Raw genomic sequence first — 13,609 nt, 5'->3', positions numbered from 1 at the left:
CTGGGCAGTCTGCATGCTGAGATGCTGAGAGCAGAGATAATAAACCCACACTGTGCTCCAGTCAGGCCGCCATAGTAAACTTTATCAAGATGATCAGGATATGGGAATGGCTGGAAAAGCTTTGCGTCTTCTCAGTGAGGTGTCTGATGTGTCTGTCACGTGTCCTGCAGGAGGACGTTATTCTGGCTACATGCTTATTTGATTTTCTATGTGTTGTCATGCAATAAAGAGAATATTGCAAAAGAATTTGCACTTCCTGAGGCTGGTAGTCTGTAGTTTAATAATTGAGGAAAAGGTCACGTGGAATTATTCTGATGTGGACTGGGTATTCAAATCTCCCTTGAGGTGAATGTACTAACACTTTATCAAGTTCCATATTTAATAAATCTTTAGATTATGAGCAATACAGCAGGAGAACAGGCACAGTGTGAAGCAATACATTTATCCTAACATACCTCACTAACATGGCAAATTGTGGTAAACAGGATAAAAAGCCACTTTTCCTTTTTGAGCTGACATTTTATGACTTTTTGATGTTTCAATTCAATTCCATTTTATTTATATAGCCAAATCACAACAATAGTTGCCTCAAGGCACCTTACATTGTAAGGTAAAGAGCCTACAATAAAAGCAAGCACTTTGGCAACAGTTGAAAGGAAAAACTCCCATTTAACAGGAACAAACCTCCGGCGTAATCAAGCTCAGGGAGATGTGGCCATCTGCTGCGACCGGGAGATGGCAAAGAAAAAGTACTCATGTGCATCATGGGAAGCCCTCAGCAGCTTAGACCTATCGCAGAATAACTAAGGAAGGATTCAGGGTCACCTGATCCAGCCCTTACCAAACACTTTATCAAAAAGAAAGGTTTTGGTTAGAGGTGCTGGAGGGCATATTTCCTGATTCCAGGGTACAGAGTCAGTTTTGAAGGACTAGTTGTGGTATGTGGCATATATTTTTAGCCTGGAGAACAGAGTGTAAAGGATACTTTAACAGATTAGTGTCATTCTGATCTGAACTTCAGCTGTTTTTTCTGGCTTTCGGAAATACGTTTTATTTGTGTGTGTGCCTGTGTACTTACGCAGGTATTCCTGTGCTTGTCATTGGATTTGGAGTCAGCTGTGAATTTCGTCGCATTAACATTTACATGAGGAAAAAACATAAACGCCATGTTTTGAATTTAAGCGAGTGGACTGAAAAAAATAGAACTTAGATGTCGTGAACTTTTATTTGCATGCTGAGATAATAAAAGATTAAAGTAAACAGATCACAATGCCCCATTTCCCATTCCAGCTTTTGTTTTCGCTGCACAATTCCAGAGCTCATGTATAGCACTGGGTGTAACCCTTTTCCCAAGAGACTTTAACCCTTATTAATCACTCTGTGTTTACTGCAGGTGACACAGGCCTCCAAGGTATGGGGAGAGGTTCCTCTGCCAGAAGATTTGGAGGCAGAAAAAACTGTCCAGGGATCTCAGAGTTTACTGGATGATGATGAGGACTTTGCAGCTGATGAAGCGTCAGGAGGTGGGTTTGGTAAAAGCTGAATAACCACAAAACAACAGCTGCTCTTAATTCACACCACTTATGCTTTCAATATAAATTCTTAAGATTGTTAACCCACGCCAAAACAGAAAATCGGTAAATATTTGTTCAGAGATTTGTCTTATAGTGACTTGCGAGATTCCGACTGTTTAAGGGGAATATAGATCTCCAGGAGATTTGGTGCACTACTTTAAATATAATTGAATAAAGCATGTTTTCTTCACCTCAAATTGGCACATTGACCTATACTTCTGTTTCTCTCATTCCAAAGACCAGCCCAGTGGAGAGGAATATGGAAGCACACCGTGGCCTGATAGCACAAGTAAGTGAAGAGACAATCTTGTGGCTCTAACAATCCACTCTGACAGATTTTGTTTACATGCAGTGGATCACTCAGCCCTCTAAAGCTCCCCCATCTGCAACTCTGACGTGCACCAGTAGCACCGTGTGCACGCGCGTGTGTCATTGCGTGCATTTGTGCATGCACACTTGTGCATAATGTCTGTCGGTGCCTGAGTGATGATACCTCCACATCCTGCTACATCCTCTCCTCCCTCTTCGCCAGCTTGCCAGACTCTGGTCATAACACAGGGCCTTGGCTTTATCTGTGAGACATAAACATCTCCTCTTTCATCCTTTTAACCATTGGCGAAGGTGACAGCACAATAAGATAAATAAACGCCCAATGAACAATAAAAACTGCGGGAAAGCACCTCTACCCCATTATTTTTATTCAGACTTGTATTCTGTTCAAGGAACACACTATATCACCGAACATAGTTTCAGAAAATAATAATGCAGGAACCATAATAAACTTTGCATGATGGTCTGACTCTTTAATCATACCTAAAGTTTACGTGTGCCGCTGTTCTTGGTCCGTGTTTTATAGTTTTTACAATCCATGGGTTGCTTTTCATTGCAGACAGCAAAATAAGTAAGAATTACTGTTACCTGACCTTTTCACTGAACATGTGTGCATGCTACTCAGGGTTAGCCACAAAGGATGCCTTAAGAGTATTACCTAGTAGCATACTATATTTAACTGCTGAGCTGTGATGTTGTAGCTAAATTAATGCTCGACGTCAAAGGATAACTGGAATCGCATCGTAGATATCCATTGCTCAGGTTTTGATTTATAGTTCACCATGAAACTTCACTGATCGATGGCATCCTATATGTGCTTTAATTTTATTTCCCATAATTATAGTGTTAACACTCTATTTTGTGACAGCAATGAGTTAGGTCCAAGCATTGCCCAAAGTTGCCATTTCTCACTTTAGATTAGTAAGTACTCTCGTTTAGTAATGACTGCTGACTGCTTGTCTGCATGTGCAAACATGACACTCCCTGAATCCACTAGGAAATTGCATGCAATCGGAAATCACAGGTACAAGGGAGCTAATAGGTTAAAGTTCTTTTAATTTTAGTTCTCACATGACACTCAATTAGCTGAAGTCTTTAGATCTACATACACTATATGTAAAAGATAGAAATTTGCTGCCATAACTTCAGCCATTTTGATCTGGGTTAGTAGTATGGCTGTGGCCCTAAAGCATACCATAACTTATCATCCTGTTTGACTGTAATGAGGACCAGAATTTATGAAAAGAACATTAAATTGTATTCAGTAATACCATAGATTCAAAAGTAGATTCCATATGAAGAGCCAGTGAACTAAAAGGTCATGTCCAAAAGACTCTGACACATAATAGATTATGTTTTGCAACAATTCGTGGAGCTAATTACATCAGGGCACAATAATTGTTTTGGTAGCAAGCTAGCATAAGAGCATCATATGGTTCACTCACAGAAATAGCAATTCTGCCTGGCCTCACAGAATCTAGGCCAGTTAAAGGTGCCAGAGGATATTTTGACACGGCTAGCATTAATGTGTGTGGTGTTGACATCATGTGATAGCAGCAGATTAGTCTAGCAACGCTTAACTGACTGTTGAATCACTTTTTGACTCAACCTTCAGTATTTGTTTAGTGTTGACTGATTGAGACATAGTTAAAGGGAATGCATTTTTACCCCATAAACACAGTTTGCCGCTTGTTTCAGCCTAAGTTGTACTCCAGCCTTCTGCAGCACACTGAGCTGCTCTTATAATGAGAATGGCAGAAAGATTTGTGTGAGAAAAAATATCTAAAAGTCATAAAAGACAAAGCAAATCAGTGTTCTGTTCACAGTACAGGATGAGAAAATATATTTCCATTTGTGTGTGTTAACATTTTGAGCGTGAATGAGTCAAGAACAGTCCCAAGTACTCTGGTTCCATAAACTTCCTTGCTTTTGTTTTCACATAGAGGTCAATTTTTTTTTAATGTAGCTGTTGAAAAGAAAGTTGAGATTATTTGGTGCTTTCTTAATTATATTGCCTTATCTCAAAGGTGCCTGGACACATTTGCATTCTCCCCAGTATGACCATGGTGGTAAGATTAGTGTAGTCAGACTAGCGCCATATATAGATCTGAGTAAATCTGCCTTGGGAAGGAAATTCTGTTTCCTGTGCTGAATCCTGAATACTTTGCTGAGTGTCTCTGTCCTGTTGGCTGTCCAGACAATTCACCCAAGCCTGTGCCTTCCTTCCCCCTCCACTTCTGTAAATGGCGAGACGCTGGTGGTACAGATGCCCCCATTATGCTTTGTATCCTGTTGTGTGACTGTTTGCTGATGGTGGTTAAGGAATTTCCAATTCCCTTTGTCTCAGACATGTAAAATGAATCCCTGCAAAACATCTGGAATTGAAACTGCTCTTAAATAAGAGCTATTGTGAACCGTCTTCTGTGTATTGTTGCTCTTTGTCTCCCTCTTAATCATAGTCTGCAATCTTTTCCAGAGATATGGAAACTGTGTCCCATGTCCTCCTAACCTTTCATCGTGACCTCTAAACTCAGAGTCCCAAAGAGATTTCTTTGGGACTCTGAGGAGGTAAATCCAGCTTATCTGCTCTGTGAGAGCCTTTCCTTGTTTCACTGGCTCCATTACAGACATTCCCAGTGTTCTAAGGATATTGGCCACTTTGTTTAGGACATAAGGAAACAAAGGTTACCAGGCCACTCGCTTGTAATAGTGTAGTAATTGGCGAAAGGCCGCTGGGGTTACGCTCTGCACAGTGTTTATTTTGGGTAAAAAGCTTGAGAATTATTATTTTTAAATATACTTAGACCAGGGTGAAAAAACATGGCAGACCACTTCTTTTTCTATATAAATAAATAAAGGTAATTAACCATTACTAAAAATAAGGTTTATGCCCCAGCTTAACAGTACTAGTAATCAGCAAAATATATTTTCATTATTTTCTAGTGGTTAATTCACTATGTTGTTGTAAATATGTATGTAAGTTGTTGTTATCCAAGAAAAAATAGTAAAGCACATTGTTTGGAGCACCTCGGAGGTTATCACTGTTGCCTGAGTTCCACTCCACCTGTGTGGAGTTTGCATGTTCTCTTATGTCTCTGTGGGCCAGGTACTCTGACTTCCTCCCACGGTCCAAAGACATGCAGTTAGTGGGGTTGAGTTTATTGGTAATTCTACTAAATTTCCCATATGTGTGAATATGAGCACAAATGGTCGGCCTCTCTTTGTTAGCCCTGTAACACACTGGCAACCTGTCCAGGGTGCACCCTGCCTCTCGCCCTATAAAAGCTGGGATAGGCTCCATCCCTCCCCCACGACCCTGATAAGGATAAGTGGAAGAGAATGCAAGGATGGACTATTAGTTTTTGATTAAAATGCAGAATAACAAATAATATTTGTTTTTAGTAGTTGAATATTATGCTTGATTAATTTCTGACTTCTCAGAGAAGTCCAGCTACAACCCCCCTCCACCTCAGCTCCTTTTTTAAAAAACTTTATCAGTGTCTGTTGTCTCTTGTTCCTGTTTTGTACTATGCTGCAGTCTTATTCTCCACACCTCCACAACTTTCCATGTATGCGCATGAAAAGGAAGGGAGGTGCGCTCTTTCCACCTTGTGCTTTCCACAGATGCAAGTGGAAGGCATTTGGTGTAGATCCCAGTGCAGTCCCATAGTAGACCAACTTCAACCGTAATATGTCCCATTAAGTACATTTCTCATTGCAATGGTTCAGGAACATGTCAGTATTATAGTGTATTGTATTTGTCCAAGTAGCCTCCTTTTAAAGAAGTCTTGAGATGTACTCAGAAATTATATAATATTTTTTTTTATCTTTTGCTGTGCAAAAAAAAGAAAAAAAAAAAGGAAAAGACAACAACATATTAAAAATAGAAGAGATAAGCAATACATGTCAAAGTCACTCTGTCAACAATCCTACTAGCTGTCATTCTTTTTCTTTGTGTTTTGTTAGTGCAAGTGGTGAAAAGATATGTCAGTGTAAACATGATAAACAGCATCTCAGCCCTGAGAAACTCAGATGGCTTCTAGCTATTGTCGTGCTGAGATTGCTATACATCAATATCTAATGCTGCTGTCTAAACTAGCTCTCTCATCCATTGTTTAAATAAGCTAGACAAGGACTCACCTGTCATTGGTGTTCGATCTACATGCTGTGATTTGTGTGTGTGTGCATGTGTGTGTGTGTATACTGTTGACACTGATGTGAGTAGAGGGAGACTCACAGACAGGGTACTGCATTCCTGTGTAGCCTCACCTGGCTTTGCTTCTAATCATTTACTAGTGAGCGCTTACTGAAAAAAACACGACATAGGTTTGGATTCCTCCGTTATCTGTCAAATTGAGCAGATGTTGCACCATTAGTGGACAATACATCAGGGTAATGTAGCTTGTCTTGTCAGTTTGGCCTGAGCAGTGCCAGGCCACCCACTCAGTTTCATGCTTTTTCATGGTCAGCTGGTATGTGTGTCTCAGTGGCACTGCCTGTGTGTGTGTTTGCAAGAGTGTGTCAGATACACGGAGCCTCTTGGGCACTTACACAGAGGGACAAACGCTGGCAGCTGCAGTTATTTTGCTGAGATCTTTGTTGTTGTACTGCTGGAGCCCTACAAGGAGGTCACGCACTTGAAACAGAATGTTGTGGACAGGACAGTTGTAGGAGCAAACGAACGTTGGTGCTGCAGTTTTAAACGACACGTTTGGACTAACCTTTGTCTTACCTACTCGTCTCAATCAGTGACAAAAGCTTCTATCCATTCATAAGCAGCAGATTGTCACTCTGACTGTGTGCAATTCATTTTGGGTGGGCATAGTTCTGAAAGACTCCTGCTGAATGATCTTAGTCACTAACTTGAGCTCTATTACTGCACCTAGCCCTGTGATCCTACACTCTGTTGTACCAATAACAAATGAGTTGCCTTGGAGAGCTGGCTTGTGCCACTCCTCTTTAGGAAAGAGATTTTTAGGGTTTCGTTCAAAGAGAGCTTATCTGCCTGCTGGAGTGATTTTCTTTTTCCTCTCTCCAGGAAGGACTTGTACTTTATATCTCTGTGCATTTTGATGAGCTTAAAAATAAGCTACGATACGTCATAAGTGAGTAACTTACACTTGTGCTAGCAAAATGTTTAATTGTGCTGCAGACCAAATACTGAATTAAAGTGGTTATTGGCTGGGTATTCAATTGTCCTGTGGTTTTCCCAGATATGAGTTCATTTGGATAAAGCTCCACAGTTGATTAGTGGCTTCCTGGTTGCACCCTAGAGAGTATCTATATTAAATAATACCACTCCCGGGACTAATTAAGTTCTTAACTAGTTCTTCTTCTGTTGCTGACAATTCATATACATCCACTGGCCCCCCAAAACAGAGGGAAATCACATAAACTGGTGTAACAAAAGTCAGTGGAGGCCAAAATAATGTATTCTGGCTGGATTCAATCAAAGTTAAAATTTTAAACCACAAGATAATGCAGCTTGACATGAGACACACTCTACTGAGTGTATTACCCCATGTGCCTGCCTGGGGCATCAGTGAGCTGCTGGACAGTCTGTGGCACTATTTACACAATGCCCCAGAGGTTCTCATTTGGATTCAAAAATATTTGCTTGATCCAGGCATTGCCTGCACACTCTGGTCACATGACGCTGTGCCAGGAGGAACATGGGGCCCAGAAATTCTGACAATGATTCTGAGGATTTCATTCTTGTACCTAGCAGAAGTTTGACCCTCCAAGGATATTCCTTGCCAGACCATTACTGACCCACTGCCAAACCAGTCATGCAAGATGATGTTGCTGATATCCCCAGACTCTTTTTTTACCTGTCACATGTGCTCAGTGTGAACCTGTTCTCATCTTTGAAATGAACAGAGTTACAGTGGAAGACCTACCATTCTTCTGTTAGGGTTAGGGTCCCGATCGTCAGTCAAGCTTTGTGGTGCTGGTTCTGATTCTCTCCATGAGCAGTTTGGTCAGAAACATGCAGATCAGTAGCTTGCTTAAGGTCATTTTCTAGGGTCCTGACGGTGCTCCTGCTGCCCCTGACCCAAAGAAGCCGATACTGTCCATCTGCTGCATTGATGCCATTCTATGCCCCTGTCCATTGCACTTTGTGTATCCATCTTCAAGCATCTCCTCCACACTCTTAAGACTGTGTCTCAGTGGTGTTAAGGACACTAACAAAAGGATAAAGTATACAAAAATCAGTCTAGACGGATAAGGAGAGAGCAATGGTCTGTGGCCACCACGTACAAAACCATTCCCTTTTTAGGGATTGCCTTGCCCATGACCCTGAATTGGATAAGCGGAAGAAAATGGATGTAGTTGTCTTGTTGTTTCCTCTCCATTGCACCTGTTGTCACATTCATTTGCCTCAGAGCGAGTGAAATGGATTCACAATTGTTTATGCTTCGTAACTGGACACATTGATGTCCCTGAAGTGTAACCGACTTCAAGTTATACTATGAAGATTGAGTGTTGTCTTAATTACTGTATTTTGAGCAATATACTTACTTTATGTTTCTCCTGTTGGGTAAAAGATCCATTTAGTTTGTTGTATTTTCAAATATCTCTCTATCCAGCCTCTTACACAGTGAGCACTGTCTCAGTAAGTGACCTCAGCCCGATCAACCCACAACAGAGCAGAGAGTATTAACAAATCTGTTACCTCCTCCTCTCTGGCTTCCACTCTTTTTCTGTTTCTGACAGTGATCACAGCAGATCAGCAGACTTTGAAGTAGCAAATGCTTCATTAGCCTTAATTAGTTTGGGTCACTATTCTTGTGGGAAACCTCATGTCATTTGGGTAGGGCATGTTTTCTCTCAATTGTTTCCTGGCTGGGCATTTTAGACTTGAAGAAATGCTCTTAACTCTTAACACAGTTTTTTTCTTTTTGTAAACTCTGCCTTCTTCTAAAATATATGCCACAACTGCAGTAACGTGTGTCAGAACCCTCATGGTTTTTGCATGTGCAGCTGTACAACAGTTGGATCCAGTATACTCACTCAATTATGAAGGAGATCTTGTTTACTACTGTTTGTTGAAGTTTATGGAGTGGACTCATATTTATCTGGAGAGGAGCATAAAAAATCTCTCTTGTTAGTATAAAGTGCTTGTGTGGAGCATTTTAATACATTTTAAGGGTGCTTTTGTTTACAAGATAGTGAATAGATCCTGTAAATGGTTTGTAAATCAACCTTTGTACTTGGATCTCTTTCTTGAAACAACCAAAAGGCCTCCTCACTTGACATTTCATAGCACGCCCCAAGCAGAATGAATGAGTCACCACGAAAAAGAACGTGGTCATTGTTGCCCATGCCAGTGGAGAGAACTTAGGGTAAAACCAGTTAAAACTCTTTTAATGGTGCTCAGTTCTTCCATTTAAAAAGGAAAACAGGAAACAGCTCCTCCCTGCATTACTGCAGTGCCAGGGTGGATGTATGTGTCAGACAGCTGAGATGTGAAGAGCAGGATGTGGAAGTGTGCGCTTTGTTTGTAAAGTATTCTCTTTGTGTTGAAAGACTGAGGAAGAGGTTTGTCTAAAGTTATGGCCCCTCACCTTTTCTCCTCGTCACTGTCATGTAAAGAGATTTCCTTATGTGTTTCCTGGCAGACACTGGTTAATAAAACCACACGCCTCCTGCAGCCTCTGTCCCATGAAGCAGTATCCACAACATTTAGATGGTAATGATTAGTGGGACTGTTGATCACAGCAAATCGATGGTGACATTTCCAGCTTCTCATGAAACTATGTTGGGATTTTTTTGATTTTTTGTTCTGCTACCACTGTAATATGTCTGTTTCACATAATCGTAGTGGCTCTTCTTGATTTCCTGTTTCTGTTACTACAACTTTTTCTCTTTTCAATTCTCCTACTTATTATCTCTCTCTGTTTTCTCTCTCCCTGCATTTGTTTCCCTGTCTAACTTTCCTGAAACTTTAACCTCTCTGCACCTGCCTGGCTAACTTCATTTGTTTCCCTTGTTCTTGTGTTGCTTTCCTTGGTTGACCTTTGACCTCTGGCTCATGTTTGTGCCGTGTTGACCTCCCCGTCACGTCTTTTCCCACTATTGCTTGCTCTCTGCTGCTTGCACTTCATTTCTTGCTATAGCACATTGGTTGGATTCTTCATATCTGAGGAACATACAGAACCCAAGTGAGCACGACCAAAGTAAGTCCTGACGCACCTCTTTCTTAACACTTTGTTTTTCTCTTGTTTCTTGTCTTTGGCACACTCTGCTTTCACCTGTTCCATTCAGTTATGCACGGTCTTTTCCAAACACACTCTCAGATAACATTCCAAGGAAGACTCAGCTGGGGCATGTAGTGTCTGAGTCCAGCTGGTTTGTTTTTCCAAATGTCTTACAGGCGTTTCCCAATGATTTCCGATTCTATGGAAAATTATGTGCTTTTTCCATCATGTAACAGAGTGACAACATTTCCATTTCTTGCTAAAAATGTCTTTGAAATGACGTTACCATGACACTTGCAAAATGTACTCCATGCTTTCATTTTAAAATTGCTCTTTGAAATATCAGCCTCATGTTGGTGGTTCAACTCCAATGCAACAAACCAGGTCTTATACTAAGTAGCTATAACACAAGTATGAAAATGAGCCTTTTTTATATATAGTGGTGGTTTTGATCTCTACATTGCAAGCTGTGGATGAGCAGGATGGGGAGAGCTTAATAATGAAGCCAGAATTAAGTCCCTAGATTTCCCCACAGGGCAATAAATGGACTTGGAAACAGAGGTTTTGGCTTGTTACCAGCGAAGGGGTTAAGTAGGAGCGGTCGTGTCTACGGGAGTTAAGATGAGAAAGAGACAGCTGGCAAATGGAAATATAGGCAGAAAAACTAGGGAGGAGATTGAGATGAGAGAGAGCAAAATCCCATGTAGGGGAGTTACTAAAGATCTTTGTTGGCGTTATTAGAGCATTGTGGTTTGGGCCTTGTTCTTATAGAATCTGGCTCTCCCCCACATGTTTTGGAAATGGCTTGACTGGTGCTGGGCGCAGCCTCGGGGGTTGAAGGTCAAACCCAGCGTGGCTGGGGTTTAAAGGCCAGGCTGGGCTCATTGCTCAATCAACTCTTTGTCTTCTGCGTAGCCCTCTGAGTGTTAGAGGGGCCCATTGCACAAAGCTGCCACAGTTCTACTGAACAGCTTTAATCGCCAAATAAGTTTATGAATTAAAAGTATGGAATGTTACTTTTCCACACTTTTTTTCTCTCTCCCACTCGTCACATCTGTTCTCACAGTTTCATCACCTTTGATGGTGGTGGCGCTTGGCAAAGGGGATTTCCCCCTTGCTGAAAGCAGCAAGTTGCCCACAGGAGCTCTTGGAGTGAAAGAGGCCCTCGTTAGCAGTATGGCACAACTCGGTGCTCTAATCAAAGGATCTCAGGCAGTCCCATTATTCTGTTTTTTGCGGCAAGCTCAGAGAGAAATGGGGCTTCAAGCCACTGTTGACCTGGCAGCAAGTACCCACTCAAGTGATTAGATTATATATGGGTCAAAAGAGGCGCTTTGATGAGCAACTTTGATGTTGCTTGTTTTCTGAGACCATATTCAGGCCTAACAATTGGTCCTATAAATCTAATAGTAGCAGTCTGAAAAGCGAGCACACCAGGTTGTGCTAAAGCCTGCAGTGCTGTTCTTACTTGTTCCCCTTACTGTTTTCTTAGGCAATGCTCAGTTTACTTTGACATAAAAGGTGCTTTTCTCGCCAGGAGTTGGACGTCTTGTTGTAACACCGATGTGTAGAAGGAAAATGGGACTTAGCGGCATAAAGTGAGGAAAGCTCTTAAACACAGTGACCGCACAGCCTTTATGTGAGACACGAAATCTATAACTTTTAATTAGGTAGCTGCTGTTAAGCATGATGTACATCTGCTGCCAGTGTGAATGTCTAGTGATGTGCAATTATCCAAAGAACAAGGAAAGGGTGAAGAAAATTATATACACCAAGACTGGGTATAGCGGCTGCACACAGTAGGTGTGTATGTGAGCAGATTTATTGTTTTATGCATATTTGGGCATGTATGTTTCTAACTAGAGGCTGAGCAGATGCCTACTTAGAACATGACTCTTTGCTTTTGGCACGGCAAATAGCATCTCACTGCAAGAAACAGTACAAATATTGACTTCCTCCCTAAATCCACACTACTAGCCTAAAATCAGAGGTTGGCAAGCCCATCCTAACAAAGTGTTGGCAGGAGTGTGAGAATGGGGCACCCCGCAGGCGCAGGCTATTTTAAGTTTCATGGCTAAGCCTGTGACATTGTAATCATAATATTATAGCGAATATTTCCCTCAAAACGAGTCGCACATTATAGTTGTTTTGTACAAGAGGGTATATCAACAATTTGAGAATGTTTCAAAAGCCTTTAATGCAGCTAATTTCCCCGTTAAATTACAGTGAAGTACTGGCAGAAGCTATTATTTTACAGTGTGGCTCCTATAATCTACCACAAGTGAAGAACAATTGCTTTGCTGGATGCTTCTACAGAATTTTGTTGTTATCTATCCGGATGCCATTATTGTTTTTGTTTCTCCTGTAATCATCACAAGCTATTGTTGTAAAATATATGAATATACTGTGAATCATTTTCTGAAAACATTGCACATGGTTTGCAGGATCTCAGTCTGCATGCTCTCACCTTTTAACATGAAGCTTTCTTAAGCTATGTGAAAACCCCTAAAGTCCTTGCACGGTATCACCATCTGTTATGTTCTCAACCCTGTAAAACCTCATTTAAATAAATGTCTACTTGCTTGCGTTGCATAAAAACTCGATTTAACTGCAGCTTCTGTTTGCCACACATTTGAATGCAAAGTGTTCTGTTTTTAGCTGCTGAACTACATGAACAAGGAGTCTAAGTAGGCCATTGATGTAATCCTCTGACCCCTTACACTGCTCTCCAGCCTTCCTGCCTCATGCATGTATGACTTGAGGAGGGAATGTTGAGGCCTTCTTCTAGAGTCATTCACAGAGGATCCTCTTCTTCTTCCTCCACAGCTGCTGGCACAGTATTGATGGTGACTTTACTCCTACTGACCTTCCAAGTCTGTGATATCATCAGCATTCAGTCAGGAGATCTGAAGCAAACTTTTGGCCCTGTTATATTGAATGTCACGAGTATTATGTGTATTTGTAACTCATTTCTATCATGTGTCTCTATTTAAATATGCTTAAAAATGTTAGATTATTTATGTTCCATGTCTGTGACCCACAGAATAGTTGATAGTACAATTTAATGGTTATTTTTCAGTATGTGGAGGAGTGTGACTGTGTCAGTGTGTGTCGGTTGTTGGCCACAGACACAGTCACAGTTGAGATATAAAAATAGATGCTGTAATTTGTATGTGGCTTTCACTTAAGCCGCAGTCGTGCTTTTCAGTTTTTACCTCCTGAAACATTTAACCAGAGGTTTTCCTGAGGAAAGGAAGTTCCAAACAGTATCCCACATCACAGTGACCGTGACTACAGTGACTTGAATGCAGCTTATAACATGCACACCTGACAATAGTTGGATATTAATGTGCAGTTTAACTAACAGATAATTCTCCCCACTTTGTGTTTCTAGTTTATTACAGAGCTTCTGTCAACTTCACCTCCCTGGTCTACGGTCCCGAATACGAAGAAATCTTCTCTCGTGAATTTATCGAGCTTTCTGAAGCAGTGGTGGACACGGTA

General features: G+C 41.1%; 1 protein-coding gene across 6 annotated transcripts in view; it reads left to right on the top strand.

Annotated features, from left to right (window-relative positions):
* The window catches only part of hspg2 (heparan sulfate proteoglycan 2), a 96,548-nt gene that overhangs the window by 27,972 nt on the left and 54,967 nt on the right, over positions 1-13,609 (top strand). For 5 of the 6 annotated variants that reach the window (XM_086278690.1, XM_086278692.1, XM_086278691.1 and 2 more), the window contains exons 2-5: positions 1,394-1,523; positions 1,813-1,863; positions 10,025-10,084; positions 13,500-13,606. In XM_086278690.1, the coding sequence (XP_086134816.1) occupies positions 1,394-1,523; positions 1,813-1,863; positions 10,025-10,084; positions 13,500-13,606 (348 nt within the window). The remainder of the gene's footprint in view (positions 1-1,393; positions 1,524-1,812; positions 1,864-10,024; positions 10,085-13,499; positions 13,607-13,609) is intronic. The other variant, XM_086278693.1, reaches the window with a different exon arrangement.

This window comes from Aulonocara sp. 'chitande type north' Nkhata Bay, linkage group LG20, assembly GCF_057382095.1.
Source record: "Aulonocara sp. 'chitande type north' Nkhata Bay isolate Kocher_YH1m ecotype deep benthic linkage group LG20, A_spYH_male_GT1.1, whole genome shotgun sequence".
In the NCBI taxonomy this organism is placed as follows: Eukaryota; Metazoa; Chordata; class Actinopteri; order Cichliformes; family Cichlidae; genus Aulonocara; species Aulonocara sp. 'chitande type north' Nkhata Bay.
This window is presented reverse-complemented; position numbering and strand designations above follow the sequence as displayed.